Source organism: Protopterus annectens, chromosome 15.part0 (genome assembly GCF_019279795.1).
Source record: "Protopterus annectens isolate FY-2018-M chromosome 15.part0, PAN1.0, whole genome shotgun sequence".
Classification (NCBI taxonomy): domain Eukaryota; kingdom Metazoa; phylum Chordata; order Ceratodontiformes; family Protopteridae; genus Protopterus; species Protopterus annectens.
Window position 1 is genome coordinate 472,257,584 of NC_056749.1, and position 20,517 is coordinate 472,278,100.

General features: G+C 42.9%; 1 protein-coding gene across 4 annotated transcripts in view; it reads right to left on the minus strand.

The window, feature by feature from the left end:
• Positions 1–20,517, minus strand: part of COL4A5 (collagen type IV alpha 5 chain) — a 3,591,008-nt gene that overhangs the window by 994,743 nt on the left and 2,575,748 nt on the right. For all 4 annotated transcript variants that reach the window (XM_044057208.1, XM_044057205.1, XM_044057207.1 and 1 more), the window contains one exon: positions 1,448–1,537. In XM_044057208.1, coding sequence (XP_043913143.1) covers positions 1,448–1,537 — 90 coding nt within the window. The remainder of the gene's footprint in view (positions 1–1,447; positions 1,538–20,517) is intronic.

The window sequence follows — 20,517 nt, forward strand, 5'->3', positions numbered from 1 at the left end:
TGTAATGACTGCAACAGTGAAACACGAAGACCATCGGAGACAGTGTGGTGCATTGTGAGAAGAGGGAGGAGCTTGAGATTGGAATCCAAAGTCTAGAAAATGCAGCTGAGCCAGATCCAAGACCCACAGGTGAAGAAGAATGAAAATGGACAACACAGATGGAACATTATGGTCAAGTACATAACTTATTTTTCCTGTCATGTCTTTAATCACATATAGTTTTTGCTGCTGTGAAACTGTGTTACTTTCTCTGAATTGTACATTATCTCATACTTTAATATTCTCTACGGTCTTTAATTGTACTTTCCTTGGCAGACACCTGTTGTTTTGCTAATGAATCTGTTACAGTCACTGTACTATACAGTACCATAGAATTCTAACTATCTGTTGAAATTTATGAATTCCTAACTGGCCTGGGTAGTGCCTGAAAATGGTCTGAGGACCAGCCCACCAACTTGGTTAGAAAACTTAAATGTGGTAAGTGTTAAATACAAATGGGTCTGAAGAGTTAAATGATCATTTAAATTTGAAAGCAGTTTTGAAGAAGCTTCCCGTGAAACAGAGTTTTTATTCATAGTTTCACAGGTGTGTACTAGGCTAATAGCTCTGGAGCCTTTACAAGCCTAGCCCATAGGATTACCCAGGCATCATGCCACCCAACCTCATTTCCCAATGCCGCTGTCGAGTAGAGCTATTGGAGTGATCCCCAGGGTGAATTTTCTGTTTCCCATCCACTCATCAAGACTTCTCTTGAAGAGGGCCAGTGAGGTGCTCTGTATGGGAAGTCTATTCCATAGCATAGGCTGTCTCTGGGTTATGAATCTGTCCTTCCAGCATGTTCTGCTGATTGTGGTAATGAGGTTGTAGTCTCTGGAGCATGTGGTGCAGAGGGATTGGAATTTCTTTAGATGTAGCATTTCTAAAAGAGCTGGGTCAGACATGGCTTTGTAAGTCAAGCAGAGATCACCACTAAGTAGGCGATATGAGACAGAGAATTGTTGGAGTTTTTTTAATCTGTCCATATAGGACAAGTGTTTAAGGCCTAGGATCCTCTTTGTGAGGTACTTTTGTGGCCTCTCCAGGTGTTGCAGGTGTCTAGTGAGGTACATTTATTAGTTGAATTACTCATTTTTTAAAATTGTATTAGTGCTTTAGCTGAAGAAGTATCTACTGTGAAGGAGACAAAGCACTTTTTACCTTTTTTATTGTTTTTTTTATAAACCATGGTTCCATGTTTTACCCGACTGTTCTGTAGTTTATTTTTGTGTTAGACTTTAACAGTGCTTTACAAAAACATGCTTACATTTTTTAAATAAAAATATTAAAGCTCATAAAAATCTATGGTTCCTGTTTTTGCTGTGAGACAAATACATATAGAAAATACCTAAACAATGTCATACACTTGATTCAAAGAAAAATGACCATCACTAATAACATGCATCCTTACCTTTGGTACCAGGAAATCCATCACGTCCTGGAGGCCCAGGAAGTCCTTGTGGTCCAGGAGTTCCCATTGCACCCATGTCACCTTTGAAACCTAGATTATATGTTTAAAAAAATGATTTCTAGATGAAGGCACTTAAAATAGAATTATCAGACATTTAGCAAATAATATGAGATCCATCCTGTAAAGTGATTATCACTTGTACAAAGGAAAATACATTAAAATACATATGTAATAAATAACTCTTACTTATATGAACATAATTACCAACTGCACAGTAAGTTATGTTATTCCACATCTTGACCAGGTATAAGATAGAGAATTATTACAATGTCTGCAATCGCATCCATGTTATTGTGTTCGTCACATGGATACTAGGACATTCACCTCGAGGGAGAAGCTTGAGAGGTGAATCTTGGCATCCATGTCAAGAACACATAATACAGGGTTAAGATTAGAAACACAATCATAATTATTTGTTGTGCATGGAGCTTTATCTGCTCCATGTACGTCGGGTTAGAGAAACAAAGAGAAAATACACATCAGCTTTGAAAGATGGTAAAGCTGTTAATGGGTGCTGTCAGACAGACAGTAGTGGCAGACCTACTGGCTTTTTTTTTTTTGTGGGTGGGACAAATGATCAAAACCAGGTAGAGTTTTTAAGTTCTGCTCTAATTCACTTAAAGTGCTAATAGACTGACATGATTTGCATCAACATGCATTGTGAAAAACAAGGTGTGAAAGTCCATTTCTGGTATTTTTGACTGACTGCAATCCTCAGTGATTGACTAGAAAAAAGAAATTATGTATTTACCATAACATTCCATGTGTGTTGTCCATCTCTGCCTTTATTCTCACTGATGGGTCAGATCCATCTCTGCCTTAACAAAAGCTCGAGGACTTCAGCAAAGCTCATGGGCACCCTTCCCAAACCCATAATGCATTTCCCCAACTTCCTCAGATCTTGTTTGCCCTACCAGAAATTATAAGGAAAGCAGCAAACATTTATTATATGAAGGGTAATTATGGTTATTAAAGGTGAAAGTTAGTCTTTCTGAGGCTATGCAGATCCTTAAATCCCTTAAATCCAATGTCCACTTGATCTCCCAGGAGATCTGGAAGGGGGGCATGGAGGATGGGTTGTGAGAATAAAGGCCAAGATAGACAACACACATGGAACTTTATGGTAAGTAATTCACTTCTCTTTGTGTTGTTGTCAAATCTTGCCTTTATTCTCAGTGGTGGACCACGTCCCAAGCAACCTGACTATTAGGAGGCTCATGGGAGTATATTCCTCAGAAAGTACAGTTGTGTACACTTACCATAAATGTAGATGTTCAAATGTATTCACTGTTGCAGTCATCACATTTGGGTTATCCCTGACAGGGTAGCCCTCATTTGGCCCAAATACCAGAGGCTTAGTATTTCTGTGTCTGTTGCTGTCGCTCCAAAGCTGATGTCAGGTCGTCAGTGGTAATACGATCAGGTAGCTGATGCTATTACATCAGTTTTTCTTGCTCTGTCAAGAGCCCCCAATAGGGAGCTAGGTTATGGTGGAAGAACACCACCAGTAGAAAGTAAATACCAAAAACTCCTTGTAAGGAGAGAGAGAGAGAGAGAGAAAGAGAGAGAGAGGACAAGGGTGATGGAGGGAGGGAAACCAGGACTGCAACAGTGAGTACACTCAAACATCTATATTTATGATAAGTGGATACAACTGTATTATGTTCTTCATATTTCACTGTTGCAGTCATCACATTTGAGTTGATTCCCAAAGCTGAGGAAAAGGGCATAGGCAGTCAAGAAGACTGGGGGGCTGGCTAGGATGCCCTGCAAGACTGCAGTGGCAAAGCCTGCCCTGGATTTGGAGAAAATAGACAGGTGGTAATACTTGGTGAAGGTATGAACAGAAGTCCATGTTGCAGCCTCCAGGATGTCTCTGGTGGGGACCCCTCTGAGGGAAGCTGCAGAGGTGGAGGCTGCTCTGGTGGAATGTGTCCTGACTCCCCTTGGGGGAAGGTATGTAGCTGAAATGTATGCAGTGTGCTACCCATTTGGAAATTGTTTGTTTGGATATGGCCTTGCCCTCTGCTCCTGCAGTGAAGCTGACTAGCAATTGATCAGTTTTTCTAAAATATTTAGTCCTGTCTAGGTAGAATCTGAGCTGTCTGTGCTCATCTAGAGAGTGCAGAATCCTTCCCCCCCTTGTTTTGTGGGTTAGGGAAAATGAATGGATTGGTTGAGAGCCACACTGGACACCACTTTTGGCATGAAGGATGGGTTAGTCCTGAGTAGGACCCTGTCCGCATGGAAAATGATGAAGGGCTCCACAGCCATAAGTGCTTCTAGCTCTGATACTCTTCTAGCTGAAGTGATGGCCAGAAGCAAGGCTGTCTTCCAAGAGAGAAATTTTAACTCTGCTGAAGCTGCAGGTTCAAAGGGGGGCAGGGTGAGCTTTTCCAACACAAAGTTTAGGTCGCAAGCTGGGGTAGGAGCTCTTCTGGGGACCTCAAGTTGTTAGCTCCTCTTAGGAATCGTTTGATGAGAAAGTGTGAGAAAAGAGGTGGCTCTGTGCTGAAATGAGCAGAGCTGGCACAGGCATGAATTTTAATAGAAGTGAAGGATATACCCTTGTGTAGTAGATCTGCCAGGTAATCCAGGATGAGAGGTAGGGAGGGCTGTGCCATTCCTGCTCCCATAGCCTGGATCCAGGTGCAAAATCTTTTCCACTTGTCAGCATAAGACTTTCTAGTGCTGGGGCATCTGTCCTCACATATAACATCTAGAACTTGTTTGCTTAGACTGGCAGCTTGAGGAGAGGTCAGGGAATAAGCCAGGCTGCCAGATTGAGGGTCTGCAATTGAGGATGCATGAATTCTCCATTCCTGTGGGTCAGGAGTGAGGGGATCTGAGATAGGTGCCATGGTGGTAGGGGTGACAGGCTGTGCAGCAGTGGGTGCCAGTACTGACTTAGCAAGTCTGGGGCAATCAGGATTGCCCTCGGTTTTTGCTCCCTTATTTTGAACAGTACCCTTGAAATGAGTGGTAAAAAATAAAATGCATAGACCGAGAGGTTTACCCACAAGAAGGATAGACCATCCACTTTCCAGCCTTGCTGTGAGGTTTCCTGGTGCAGAATTTTCTGAGCTAATGATTGGAGTGGGAGGCAAAGAGGTCGACCTTCGGGGTGCCCCATTTCTGGGTTACAAGGGTGAAGGTTCTTTGGTCTAGCTGCCACTCGTGTGGGTTTAGCAGGTTTCTGCTTAAGTTGTCTGCCAGGGAGTTTAGAGAGCCTGGCAGGAATTGTGCTAACAGATGTAGTTGCATGGCTGAGGCCGTATGCCAAAGGGTCATGGCGAGCCTGCACAGAGGTTAAAAGGGAGTTCCTCCCTGTTTGTTGATATAACATCTCTTTTTAGTTGATGTGCAGATGTATTTGTTTTGGGCTCCATTGGCCCTGAATGCACCTGTCATCCAGGTGTGCACCCCAGGCATAGTCTGATGCATCTGTGGTGAGGGTCTGGGTGGCGTGGTGTTATGAGAAGGGAAGTCCCTTGCTGTGGTAGCATGCTGCTGCCCACCAAATAAAATATTTCCTTAGACAAAGTATCATTGGTATAAGAGTTTCCAGGTCTTAAGAGTGCTGACATCAAAGGCTTTTTAGGTGCCATTATAGTTTCCTCATATGCAGTCTGGCATATTGAATGAGTAGAATGCAAGAAGCCATGAACCCTAGAGCTCACAGGATTTTCCTTGCGTATAACTGGGTCCTGGTGGCTAGTTGAGAGAAGTAGGCTGTCAGGTAGGATTGTTTTTCTGGTGTAAGGAATGCCATCTGGGATGCTGTGTCCAGGCTTGTGCCAAAGAATACAATTTTTGTGTGGGGACTACTTTGGATTTCTTTTCGTTGATAGTATACCCCAGAGAGGTCATTAGGTCCTTTACAAAGGTCAGGTGCTTTAGCAGCTGTTCCTGACTGTCTGCCTGAATCAGGCAGAATAATTATGGCTAAATTTTAATATTTCTTTGTCTGCAAAAAGCAATGGCGGGAGACAGACATTTTGTGAAAACTCTGGGAGCAGTGGTTAAGCCAAAGGGGAAGCGCAGAGAACTGAAAGTGCAGTGATCCTGCCCTGAAATGTAGGTATTTCCTGCATAATTTCCTGATTGGGATGTGTAGGTGGGCCTCTTTTAGGTCCTGAGTGGCTAACCAAGCATCCTTGGAAAGCATAGGTAGATGCTGCTGGAGGGTGAGCATTTTGAATTTTGGTATCACCAGAAAGATGTTTAGAATGGGATCGATCAAGGATGGGGTACCATGTGCCCTCTTTTCTGGGTACTAGGAAGAGTCTGGAATAGAAACCTTGGCCTATCTGTTCTGCAGGAACATGCTCTATTGCCCTCATAGAGAGCAGGGAATGGACTTGCTTTTTGGCCTCTGTCCACTGGTTTGGGGGAAGACCTGGGAACCCTTTTGGGGTTGGCAGAGTGTGGAAATAAAATTTGTATCCCTGGGACATTATGTTGAGGACCTAGCGGTCGTTGGTAATAGTTGCCCGGTTGCTTGTGTGGAATGAGAGTTTTCCTCCTAGGGGCAAGAGCAGGTGGGCAGAGGGAGGGGGTGGAAGTGTAAAGTCACTGTGAATTCTTACTATAAGGGGGTGGCTTTGCACTCCTTGGTTTTGAAGAGGAGGAACACCATTGCTTAGATTGCTGCATTCCCTGGGGCTGTTGTCTTGGGGGGGGGGCTGCTTCCCCTGGGTCTGGGCTGAGCTGACCTGGAGGGGGAGGGAAGGACCAGTGCTTGGAGGGGCAATGCCTACTTAACGTCGGTGGCTGGACCTGTAAGAAGTCTTTAACTGTCTGCATAGATTTAGCTTTTTCTTCCATCTCTTTTAAGACCTCTTCTGCCTTGGTGACAAATAAGCTGTCTTTGTGCAAGGGTGTGTCCAATAATTTGGATTTGACATGGTCTGGCAAGGTCTGTTCCTTAAGTCAAGCATGACTTCTAAGGACAGAACCAGTCACCGCTGCCCTGTGAGATGCTTCTGTGGTGTCAAAGCCACATTGTAAGGTGTGCTTAGTTACATGACTTGGAGAATGCATTAACTCTTGTAACTCTCTATTTTTTGCACAAGCAGGGAAAGAAGATATTTTTTGTTTGAGAAGTTCCATGGTATGTTGCTGATATTTCAGCATATGGAACTGACAATTTAATGCTCTAATAGCAAGAGTAGCAGATGTGTATACTTTTTTACCCCATCTGTCTAATGCTCGGGAATTCCTATCTGAGGGGGTGGGATTCTTAGCTGAAGTTGCTTTGATTGCTTTAGGTCCTTGAGAGATGACCTCGAGATCAGCAGTAGGATTTCTGAAAAGACATTTGAGAGAGTCAGGGACTCTAAAGTACCTGTCAGTTTTCCTGGGAGCAGGAGGGAGGGTGTCAGGGGTCAAACTGGATTCCATAAAAACATCATCCACAACATCCAGGATGGGAGGAATGGCCAGAGGTCTGTGCTGTGGAAGATCTAAGAATTCCCTGAGTCTCTTTTTTGACTGAGGATAGTCCTGACATTCCCATTGGAAATGCTCCCTTAATGTATGTAGGACTTCCCCAAAGGAAAAGTCCTCGGGTGGAGAGGCTAAAGGGATGGATTCCTCTGCATCAGAATCCTCATAAGCAGAGAGGGGTTGCATATCTTCATATTCACATGCATCAGAGTCATCAGACTCCTGTTCAAATAAAACTACAGGGGACAAGTCTCTCTCTCTTTTGGAAGGAGTAGCCTGGCTTCCTCTGATGAGGACTATAAGGTATTCCGCCATTTTAAGCATTTGAGACTGAGGCAAGGAAGCAGGTGCCTGAGCTTGGGTCATCAGTTTTTTGGGTGTGGTTCATACCCTGGCCTTAGAAACTCGGTTGTTTTCGAAAGAACTGTAGACGCGAAAGAAGTCATCGGTCTGTGTCAAGTACTGGTAGTGCGAAGTACTTCCTAGGAAGCCAGTGCAAGGTAGAGACATCCACAGGATCCTTAGTCGAAGAGTCTCACAGCATACCGGACTCCAAAAGGGTCTCGGGAAGCAGCCTACGAATCCACAGAAGCAGGCAGCAGGGGCTGCAAAAGCACTTCACTGAGGACCAAAGAACTGATGACTAGCTTAACGGAAGCGTCATCAGCAGTTTTGGACCTGTACAGTTTGTCTCTCTTTATCCTTACTTTTTTTGGAAGATCTATTGTCAAATGGCTTACCAAAGCCATATCTGAATTCAGTGACTGAGAGCGAAAAGATCTAGCCACAATTAGGGCTCAATGACGTATAGGTCTGCAATCAATAAAGCACAAAAGCAACAGCGGGACCTAAAGAAATGACGCAGCAAGAATGAAAGTCTCGTGTAGTATTTGCTTTCCAAAGGCGAGACAATTGTTAACTTTTTCTGACATTGGTTAGAGCAAGAAAAAAGGATCCCCAACAGGGGACTTAGCTTTAGAAGACTTCAACTTCAATTCAGAAATGAAAAACTCAGGTAGCGGCTGACTGGCAGTCATGCAAACTGCTTCTGCTTCAAGATCCTCAGCAAGAAAGACTGATGTAGAACTTGTTTTGCTGCCTGATTTTATACCACTGACGGCATGACGTCAGTCCTGGAGCAACGGCAACCGTGACAGAAACACTAAGCCTCTGGTATTCGTGCCGACTGAGGGCTACCCTGGCAGGGATAACCCAAATGTGATGACTGCAACAGTGAAACACGAGGAACATCCATAGAACCAAAAGACGCTGTACTCCTAGAGGCCAAATCCACTTTATAATGAGTTATAAAGGTATGGAGTTTCACCCACGTGGCCGCAGCACAGATGTTATCCAAAGGTAACCGTGCTTGGAAAGCTGTAGAAGTAGCTATCAACGTGGTGGAATGAGCTTTAATAGGGAATGGAAGTGCTCTATTCCTAGAGTTTTAAATGTAGGAAATACAAAGAATGAACCATCTAGATAAAGTAACTTTTGATACTGATTGACCTTTCCTTATGTCAGAGAAAGAAATAGAGCTGGTCTGATTTTCTCAATTTTGAAGTTCTGTGCAAGTAAAAACGTTACTGTCTACGTAGAAGATGGGAGTGAGTATTCTCCCTTGTTTTGGCAATTTGGGAAGAAAACTGGCAACTCAATATATTGGTTAAGGTTACTTTCCGACACAACCTTTTGAAGAAAGGAAGGATGAGTGCGAAAAGAAACCGTGTCTTCATGAAAAACTAGGTATGGAGGCTTGACAGACAAAGCTTGCAGTTCTGAAACTCTTCTAGCTGAAGTAATAGCCACTAAAAAGAGTGTTTTCCAAGATGGGAGTTTCAGATCACATGTGGTTGAAGGTTCAAAGGGAGGAAAGATAACATTTGACAAGATGAAGTTCAGATCCCAGGAGTTGGGTTTTTGTATGGAGGTCTTGTAATTGTAGTGCCTTTCAAAAAAGCTTTACAAAACCTTTGAGACATAGCAGCACCATTTTGTCCACATGGAAATTCGAAATTGCTGCTAACTGGACTCTTGATAGTGGAGGATGCCATACCTTCATGAAAATGTTTTTTGATAGAAATTCTAGGATAGAATGTATGGGTGGAGAAAAAGGATCTGTCTTGTTATCACTTATATTACAAACCTATTCCATTACTCTTGTATAATTTTCATGTAGAGGTTTTATGGGAGGTTAACAAGATATGTTTTACCGGGGAGGAAACCTAGCAACCAAAGGAATTGGAGCAGCCATGCTGCCAGTTTGAGGTTTTGGAGACTGGGATGTCCCATTCCCGACGGATGCATCAGTAGATCTGGAGCCAGGTTCAGAATCCATAGTTTGTCCAGAAGATGAGGCTGAAGGAAGGGAAACCAAATCTGCCAATAGGGGGCAATCAGGATTACCACGGTCTGCAACAAACTTCCTTCCTGCAATAACTTGGGAGTCAGAGGAATCGGAGGGAAAGCATATAGGAGGCCAACTGTGAACAAAGGCATCCCTTGGTGACTCCCCCATAGGAGGGATTAGGCAAAGTAGTTGCTGCATTTGGCATTGGTGGAAGACGCAAAAAGGTTGCAGCAAGAATCTTCCACTACTTTCTGATTGAGGGGCCACTCGTGTGGCCACAATATGACCCTGCTCTACTTTTCTGCAATCATGTTGGATGTCTCTGGGATGTGCATTGCCACCAGAAAGTGGTTGGAAGATGTTGCCCATTGCCAAACTCTTAGCGCTTCTCGACAAAGGGGGTAAAATCTGGTTCCTCCTTGTTTTTTTATGTGCCAGACTACTGACATATTATTTGACTGAACCGGAGAGTGTTCTGAAATGTTTGCAATGCCATAAGCACTGCTTTCATCTCTTAGGATGTTTATGTGCAAGTAAATCTCGTGTTCCTACCAGGTGCTATGGACTGTCTTCCCCAGATAACACCCCCCACCCTATCTGGGAAGCGGCTGTGGTCACCGTGGCCTGGGGTTGAGGAGTAATAAAGGGACAGCCTTGAGATATTGAAGGAGAGTGAATCCACCACTTGATCTTTTTTTGCAAGTGTTGGTTATGAGACTCTTGTGTGGGACATTGGTAAGTCCAGAATCGACCACTGTGTGGAAAGTAGCCATCGAAGTATCCTCATATGTAGGTGAGCTAGAGGAATTAGTACAATAGTTGCTGCCATCTTCACCCCAGTACTTGTAGAACTTGTTTTGCAGTGGCTTGGGTTTTCTTGAACTCATTACATCCGAGTGACGCCTCCAAGTGCATCTAGGAGTAAAATATTGCTTGTTTATATTTACATCAATAATTCCAAAACATTGCTATGACCAAGGTTTTAAAAGATTTCATCTTGAAGCTTACACAATGGCAAACTCAACTGCATTAATGTTTGACGTCGCTCTAGTGCAGCTAAATAGATATTAACTGTTGTTTTTATGATATTAATTTATATATATATATATATATATATAAAATTTTTACAGTTTTCTAAATATCTCAACAACCAAGTAAAACACACACAACTCCTTAGTCTCATATGAAAGCTCTCAGCTAGATGAATAAAATGCTACTGAAAGTAGAAAGACTGATTGCTGAGATAATTTGCTTACAAAATATTACAAATGTACTGACATAAAAAAGCAAGGAGGAACCAGATTTTACCCCCTTTGTCGAGAAGCACTAAGAGTTTGACAATGGGCAACATCTTCCAACCACTTTCTGGTGGCCCACAAGATCCTGTATCAACCTACTAATACACCAATACTAACAAACCTTATCACCCCCTACAATAACCTTAAGACCCTATGCTCATCAAATAAGCTACTTGTACAAATAGGTAAAACTAACAATTTGGCTGGTGACTCTGTCCTTTTAATACTGTGGGTAAAACCTGGAACTCAATCCCCAGTGACCTAAACTCCCTTTCCTTAATAACACTATTTAGAAGCAAACTGAAACTACACCGTAAATCACATTGGTTATGCCCTTGTGCTAACCCTGACTAACTACCTCACCTATCTCTAATCACTATACCTGTATAAACTAGTTACTATTCTGTTAACTGTAAAGACAGTGTGCTTTTTGAATAAATGTGTTTTTATATATTAATCTAATCTTATTAGAAATATCTTCGTATGACTATCCATACATGATATGTACTATGATTCTGTAAGCCGAAATGTAAATAATTGCTAAAATCTGTAATGTACCTGCATCTGTAAAACGTTACATAATATAAATAATACTGTGTTTTGTGAAGCTTTTCTCCCCGGGCCTCTACTGAAAATGGACATCTATCCAGCTAGACTAGCCCGGACAACAAATGTAAAATAAAATAAAATAAAGGTTACTGTGTTTACTGTGACTTAAGACCTAGAACCTAAAGAATACCACCACTATAAAAATAGCTTATGCCAAAGAGTTTGCCATTTATACCTCTTTCATAATCCCTATGGTTCCAGAGATATGAAAATTTGTTTGAAATGTGAGGACATAATTTGATTCTGTCAAAACGCTTATGCTCCGCCCATTGGAATTTACAATGCAAACTTCCAGAGCTCCATTGGAGTGAATGAGTTAACCTCACATGTAAACATAGATTATGCACTCTGTCGTGAGGGAGTCTTGCTATCATCATGGTTGTATCTGTGTGTGTTGTGTGCGCCTATAAAATTTAAGTTTTCAGATGGCTCTAGAGCAGACTTGTAGTTTATGGTAATGCCTAGGGAGGAACAAAGCTGGAGTGTATAATCCCTGGCTTGCAGCAGTAGATGCCTGGTCAGGGCGGCTATGAGCCAGTCGTCTAGATATGGAAACACCCGGAATCCTATGCGCCTCAGATGAGATGCCAATACTGCATTGCATTTGATGAACACTCTGGGGGCTCTAGTGAGACCAAAAGGCAGAGCTTGAAACTGGAAATGACAAGCTCTTGGCCAGAAGTACAAGAACCTTCTGGATTGTCTTTCCATTTTGATGTGGTAGTATGCATTCTGAAGGTCTACAGAGCACATCCAATTGTCTTTTCCTAAGAATGGAAGTATTGACTGCAGTGTCATCATCCAGAACTTGGTTTTCTTCACCAGTTTGTTTAGTTTGCTGAAATCCAGGATTGGTCTCCAGTCCCTGTTTTCTTTGGAACTAAAAAGAATTTTGAGTAAGTTCCGGATCCTGTCTGGTCTGCAGGGACTTCTTGGATGACTCTTTCTGAGCAACGTTTGAATTTCTAATGTTTCTTGTTCCTTCTGACTGGGTGGAACATCTGGAAATGATTGGTTTATGGAAGGGGGAAAGAGAAGGGAATGATAAAATCCCTGGATATTATGTCCTGCACCCATTTGTTATTGGTTATGTCTCGCCATGTTTCTAGGTGCAGTGACAGTCGTCCCCCGACTGCCTCCAGAGGAAAGGGTCTGCCAGAGAAGGATTCTCTGGAACCCTGATTCTGTGGGGCTCCTCTGCTACAATGGTGGCATCTTCCATTATTATTCCCTCCTGCCTCAGGGGAAGCTGCTACTTTTTTGTGTCCTGGTAAGACATTTGTGATTTCCTGAACCACATCTTTCCACTACCTCTCTGACCTTTTAAAAAAGGTCTAGTAGGAGTGGAAACACACTCCCAATGGCAGACAATGTCTTACCCTCCTGTTCACACTGGGTTAGTGTATCTTTAACTTTGGGCATAAAGAGAGATGGGCCATCGAAATCAGCATTAACAAAGGAAGAATCAAAGGGCTCCATGAAATCGCAAAGGCACATCCGAGCAGGTCTCCTAATAGAGATGCCTGAACCTGCCACCCTACTCGCTCCATCTGCTTCATATGAGATGAGTCTCACTGATGAGTTGACCACTGATTTAAGGGTTGCGAGCTGTGCGTTGACCTTGTCTGCCATAGCATCAGCCATAGCTTCCTAGAGAGAGTCTGGCAGTTCTTTCAACAGGTCCATCTGAAGTCTGGTGAAATGAGTAAGGTAATTCAGTGATAATAATGTAAAAGTCGCTGAAGAAAACACGTACTTCCCATACCTATCCATGATCCTAGAATCCTTATTAGGAGGATGGATAGAGGAACTGGTCTCGGAAAGTTTATTTTTTGTGGCAACTGCCCCAACCATGGCATCAACTGCTACACCCTTGTTACGGAAGGTTTGGTCCTTGGGAGCTGTAATATACTTGTTTGGCCTCCTAGGAGTGGGTTCTATGGAACCCAGGGTCTCCCATGCCTTCCAAGAGATTAACTGAATAAGCTCATCAAAAGGCAGAGTCATACAAGAGGTTGAAGGGTGAGATCCGAAGGCCTTCAAGTATACCGACTCCCCGGTCGAAGGGGAGGAAGACTGCCCGTCACCACTCTGTTTCAAAATTTCTAGGATGTCTCCAAAGGAGACGTCTCAGGAGGAAACCTTGGGGACCCTTCTGCTTCATTGAGGTCAGTATCTGAAGTGATGGACTCATCTGGGGAATACAGATGCTTCCTCTTGCATGACCTCTTCCAAGGGAATTTTTCAGTCTGGTAGTCTGGAGAAGTTTCAGAAGAGGGGAACATCCTGAGGCCTGGGATCTCTGTGGACCTGTAGATGGGGGGTAAGGAGGTAAAGGCACCTGAGCAGACAAGGGAGGAAGCTCCAAGGAGGACTGGGCCTGACACTGAGAGGCAGTCATCACCCTTCTCATAACTTAGAAAGCACTCTGCCCCTGCTCTGACGAACTATTTGGACCTGAAAAAATGGACATCAGGGCTGAAGGAGCCTGCAGAGTAGGAGACAGAAGCTCCGAAGAAGAGGTAGGAGCGGACCCATCCGAGCTGTGGCCCCGAGAGACCGTCTCTTATCTGAGGAGATCTAAGCTGCCTCCAAGGACCTGCCTGGTGAGTGTTGGCTCCCAGAGGTTTCCTGCTCTGACTGGATGGAGATGCTCAGGGCAGACACCAGATCCTAGGAGCCAACATGCCCCGGATCCGATACAGACACCAGCTGGATATCGGAGACTTCTGGCTATGAAACTGAAGGTCAGATTGGAGGAGGAGGTGATGCCAAAGGAGGAAGATGAGACTGATCTGACTCCTTTGGGCTCGGATCCAAAAGAACCTTGGCCAAGGCAGGTGTCTTAAGAAGCCTCTGCACCACTCTATCGACATCTTCATCTGAGAGGCTCCTAGTTGACCAGGTAGACAATATTGGGGATCTGGTTAAGAACGGTGAAGGGAGCCAAGGAGTAATTGGCTCCAATAATGGTATTCAGCAGGTAATGGGTCTTTTGGAGCCAAAGGATCAATAGAAGTTTTCGGAGCCAAAGATTCTGTCTGCTCTGAAGAAGTCCCTGCTCTGGAGGTTGATGTCTGCTCTGTACGTGCTGCCAGAGTCGACTCTCTTGGTAGTTTGGCTTTCTGCTCTGATGAAGACCTCTGAGATGAAGAAAGCCATTTTCCCACTCTCTCTGACTTTGGAAAGGAGGAATCAATAGAAATAGTCTCAGAAAATGGGGTTTTCAATAACCCCTTCAAAATCAATTTATTTTTCCATTCCATAAGTGCTCTCTGTTTAAAGGCATGCCATATGGAACAGGACTCCTGCAAATGAAGAGGCTCCAAAGAGTATACACACAAAGTGCGAGAATCACTGAGGGGCATCTTTTTGCTATACGTCTCATGTTTTTAAATCCCAAGGTCTTACTTTCTTGCACATTCTGGCTAACAAACAGAAGTAAACAGCTTAACTATTTAAAGTTATAGAAGGAGAAACTCAGTTTTTTTTTTTTTTGCTTGTTTTTTTATTAAATAGCCACCACAACAACAAGGGAAGAGGGGTAAGTCCTCTAATTTAAATGGACTTGGTTATCTGCCCTCTAACTAAAACACAGTAAACAGAAAGGAAGAGGAAGTAATAACTATCAACACCACCAGCAGAAAATAGGTAAGGAAACGGTAAAGGAATATCCTCTAACTTCAACGGGTGTAAGTTAGATGCCCTCTAATGTAAATGGATGCTAACAGCAAGGGGAAAACTAACAAGGAAAAACTAACACTAAAAGAGGAAAGGTACAAGTGAAGAACTTTAAGTATATGCTAACAAATTATTAATTACCACAGTACAGAAAGACAAAAAGATATCAAATACATTAGCCCAGTGCTTGCTAGAAGAGCCTTCTCGCAGCAAGGCAAACAAGATCTGGGGAAGTTGGTTAAATGCATTATGGCTAGGGAAGGGTGCCCACAAGCTTTGCTAAAGTCCTCAAGCTTTTGTAAAGGCTGCGACAGATCTGACACATCGGATCCCAACCCATCAGTGGGAATAAAGGTGAGATTGACAAAAACACATTAAAAGTTTATGAGGCATGGGGTGAAAATAAGACCTGAACTCAGGATAGTTGATAGGCATATACAGCGGGCAGAAAAGTACAGTTGTGTACACTTACCATAAATGTAGATGTTCGAGTGTATTCACTGTTGCAGTCATCACATTTGGGTTATCCCTGCCAGGGTAGCCCTCGGCCAGCCCGAATACCAGAGACTTCATATTTCTGCATCAATTGCTGTCGCTTCAGGACTTGACATTAGGTCATCAGTAGTATAAAGAAAGGCAGCTGAAGCCATTACATCAGTTTTTCTTGCCCTAACCTGTCAGGAGCCCCCAAGTAGGAGCTAGGTTCTGGTGGAAGAACCCCACCAGTGGAAAATACATACCAATATGTCCCTTGTAAGGAAAGAGAAGAAAGGGGGATGGAGGGAGGGAAACCAGGACTGCAACAGTGAATACACTCGAACATCTACATTTATGGTAAGTGTACACAACTGTACTTTTTTCTTTGTGTTTCACTGTTGCAGTCATCACATTTGGGTTGATTCCCAAAGCTGAGGGAATGGGTGGACACAGTCAAGGAAACTAGGGGCTGGCTAGGAAGCCTTGCAAGACTGCAGAGGCAAGCCCTGCCCTGGATTTGGAGAAGAGAGGCAGGTAGTAATGCTTGGTAAAAGTGTAAACAGCTGTCCGGGTGGCAGCCTCCAGGATGTTCCTGGTGGAAACTCCTCTGAGAAAAGCTGCAGAGGAGGAGGCTGTTCTGGTGGTGTGTCCTGACCCCCTTGGGGGGGGGGGAGACTTTCCACGTTGTTTGTAGCAGAAGTGGGTGCAGTGTGCTATACATTTGGAGATGGTTTGTTTGGCATGGCTTTGCCTTCTAGCCCTGTAGCAAAGCTAACCAGCAATTGATCAGACTTTCTGAAGGAGTTTGTCCTGTCTAGATAGAATCTGAGCTGTCTGTGCACATCCAGATAGTTCAGAATCCTTTCCCCCTTGTTCTGTGGATTAGGAAAAAAGGTGGGCAAATTAATTGATTGGTTGAGAGTCACAGAGGACACCACCTTGGGGCATGAAGGATGGGTTAGTTCTGAGGGATACCATGTCAGCATGGAAGATGATGAAGGGTTCCACAGCCACGAGCGCTTGCAGCTCGGAGTCTCTTCTGACTGAAGTGATGGAGAGAAGGAATGCTGTCTTCCAGGAGAGAAATTTTAGCTCTGCAGAAGAAGCTAGTTCGAAAGGGGGCAGGGTGAGTTTTTCCAATACAAAGTTAAGGTCCCAAGCTGGTGTTGGTGCCCTTCTGGGTGGCCTCAAGTTGCTAGCCCCTCTTAGGGACTATTTGATCAAAGAGTGAGAGAAAATATGCTGCTCAGTGGGAAAATGAGCAGAAATAGCAGAGGCATGAACTTTTATAGAGGAGAAAGAGAGGCCACTTTGTAGTAGGTCCGCTAAGTAATCCAGGATGAGAGGGAGGGAGGGCTGTGCCATATTGGCTCCCTTAGCCCTCGATCCAGGTGCAGAACCTTTTCCATTTGTCAGCATAAGACTTTCTGGTGCTAGGGCTTCTGGCCTCACGGATAACATCTAGAACCTGTATACTGAGGTTGGCAGATTGGTTGGGGGTTAAGGAATAAGTCAAGCTGACAAATTGAGTGTCTTCAATTGGGGATGCATGAATTCCCCTTCCCTCTGGGTCAGGAGGTTTGGAATCTGAGGAAGATGCCATGGGGGCAGTGGGGACAGGCTGCACAGCAAGGGATACCAGTGCTGCCAGGGCCAGACTGGAGCTATAAGAATGGTCCTTGGTTTTACCTCCTATTTTTTGAGCAGTACCCTGGGGATGAGATGTAGTGAAGGAAAGGCATAGACCGATAGATTGATTCAGGGAAAGGACAGGGCATCCACTTTCCAAGCCATGCAGTGATGCTCCCTGGTGCAGAATTTGATGAGCAGATGGTTGGAGTGGGAGGCAAAGAGGTCGACCTTCGATGTGCCCCATTTCTAAGTTATTAGGGTGAGGGTTCTTCTGTTGAGCTGCCACTCATGTGGGTCCAGAAGATTTCTGCTTAATTGGTCTGCCAGAGAGTTGAGAGAGCCTGGTAGGAATTGTGCTAACAGGTGTAGTTGCATGGCAAGAGGCTGTGTGCCAAAGGATCATGGCCTCTAGAGGGTAGGAGTGAGTCCCTCCCTGCTTGTTGATATACCACATCACAGTGGTGGTGTCTGTTTTGATCAGGAGAGCCCCTGGAGAGAGAAGGGGCTTGAAGGCTATCAAGGCGTGCTTGCACAGCCATCATTTCTTTTTGACTGATGTGCAGAGGGATTTGCTGCAGGGTCCATTGACCCTGTATGCACCTGCCGTCCAGGTGTGCACCCCAAGCATAGTCTGATGCGTCTGTGGTGAGGGTCTGGGTGGCAGGGGGTGGTGAGAAAGGCAGTCCCTTGTTGTGGGAGCATGCTGTTTCCCACCAAGGAAATTTTTTCTGAGTCAAGGAATTATGGGTAGAGTTTCCAGGTCTTGAGAGTGTTGATACCAAAGGCTTTTTAGGTACCACTGAAGTTTCCTCATATGCAGTCTGGCATATGGAATGAGTAGTATGCAAGATGCCATTAACCTCAGAGCTTGCAAAATCTTCCTTGCAGATAGCTGGGGCCTGGTGGCTAGTTGAGGGAAGTAGGTTGTCAGAAAAATTTGTTTCTCTGCTGTAAGGTATGCCATCTGGGATGCTGTGTCCAGGCTTGCTCCCAGGAAGATAATTCTTTGGGTGGGCACCTGTTTGGATTTCTTTTTGTTGATTGTGTACCCTAGGGAGGTTAGTAGGGTCTTTACAAAGGACAGGTGTTTGAGTAGCTTTTCCTGGCTGTCTGCCTCAATAAGGCAGTCATCTAAGTATGGGTAAATCTGAGCATTTCTTTGTCTGCAAAAGGCAATGGCAGATCCAGACATTTTGTAAAAACTGGGAGCAAGCAGTAGATAAGCCAAAGGGAAGTACAGAGAACTGAAAGTGTTAAGATCCTGCCCTGAAACCTGAGATATTTCCTGCATGATTCCCTAATGGGAATGTGGAGGTAGGTCTAGGGTGGCTAGCCAAGCGTCCTTGGACAGCATGGGTAGCAGCTGCTGGAGGGTGAGCATTTTAAATTTTGGGATTGCCAGGAAGGTGTTTAGAATGGATAGATATAGGATGGGGCACCAGAAAAAGTCTGGAGTAGAAACCTTGCCCTATCTGTTCTGCAGGAACGTGCCCTACTGCCCTCATGGAGAGCAGGGAAAGGATTTGCTTTTGAGCCTCTGTCCACTGGTTTGGTGGTAAATATGAGAACCCTTTTGGGGTTGGAAGGGTGTGGAAGGAAAATTTGTATCCCTGAAACACTATGTTCAGAAGCAAAAACACAACAAATGAGGAGCCACCAAGCTGGACAAATGATTCCTTGAGTTTTACACCAAAACCACACACTTTATTACTTGAAATAAAATAAATAATCCACATAAATTTGTAAGCACTTTTGTTTAAACTTTGTTAAATTTCATCAGACAATTTTAAAAATCATGACATCACTTCCTTTTATACTATCTGAATCACTTCAATTAAGAACATTATTGATAAATTAGCTCTTACTGCTGCTGTTAATAACATGCTATATTACTTTTTTCCTAAAAAATGCAATTGATAAAAACAATGAAAACAAATACCTAAGTAAAATGTGCATAATGAATAGCTCTCATATTGGAGGGACATTCAGAAACTGTATGCAATATATATAAAAATTCAAATATACAATCTTGTAAAATGTACATAATTTAAAATGTATATATATATATATATATATATATATATATATATATATATATATATATATATATATATATATATAACAATTAATACTGCATATAATTATATGAATTGATACCATGTAAACAATCTATTCTATGATGTGTATTTTTATAAATAAATCTTTAAAACCATATAGAAAAACATTTGAACAGGTATAAATATGTTTGAACTGCATGCTACCTAATTACTGTGGGCTCCATTTAATACAGTATAAATGATACAATTTTATTTATATGTAATGCTTTCAGTTTCAGTACTGGGGCAGTTGAACTGTGCTCATTTATTCCAGGCCACATGTCTGCCTGTGTTCTTATTTGCCATTGCAATTCTTTGAGTTCTAAGTACAGGCCCCAAGGTCTCCTATCCTCTATTTCCACATGATCAATCACTATAAAAGAAAACAGGTGATCTTTGTACTCACTAATGTGTTTTGCTAGTGCATTGTTAGGTTTATTTTTCTTTATAGCATATTCATGCTCATATATTCTTTGGGCTAAATGTCTTTCTGTTTTCCCTATATAGAAAGTCAGGCATGAATTACATGTAGCTAGGTATACAACAGCTTTTGATTTGCAATTATATTTACCATGTAGATAAAATTTCCTATTTCTAACTTGAAAATATTCACTTATTTTGATTTTATGGCACCAGTGACAGGCCCCACATTTAGTCATACCCATATTCGTATGAATAGGCAAATCTTTTACATGTTTTAGAATTTCCTTGAAGCTTCTGCCTTTCCTATAGACTATTGTGGGTCTGTCACTGATCTGATTTCTACACTGGGGGTCCTCCAGCAATATAGTCCAATTGTCAACTAGTATGTCCCTGATTAAATTATGCTCTTGAAAGAAGGTATGCACTGAAGCTCTCGAGAAGTTAGTCTCTCTCTTTGGCCTGCTTATTACATCATTATTTTGACTGACATCACTAATGTCAAATTAATTGCTCGGATTATGTACTATAATTTATCTAAAATAGGTTTAAAATGGCCATTCAATCTCTTGGTGGTAACTTCCTGTATTAAAGTGTCAACTAGTACTTTTGGATAACTTCTATTAAGAAACACGTCACGTAAAAAATTGCATTCTTCTTCAAACTGATCAAACTTGGTCACCATCCGGGCTACCCTCACTAATTGTCCTTTGACTACGGACTTTTTTTGGTGTTCTGGATGGCAACTACTATAATGCAAAAAGCAATTAGAGTAAGACTCTGCTATGAATGACTGCTATGTAAGCTTGATTAGGACTGTCTTTCATAAGATGTACATCCAAATAATTCATATATTCATTATTACTGTCCCATGTAAATTTCAGAAAATTTGCAGTGGTATTTATATATGTTAAAAACTCATTTAACATATCCAATGTACCATTCCAGATGATACTAATATCATCCTGAAACCTATGATACGATTTAATGAAGATTTTA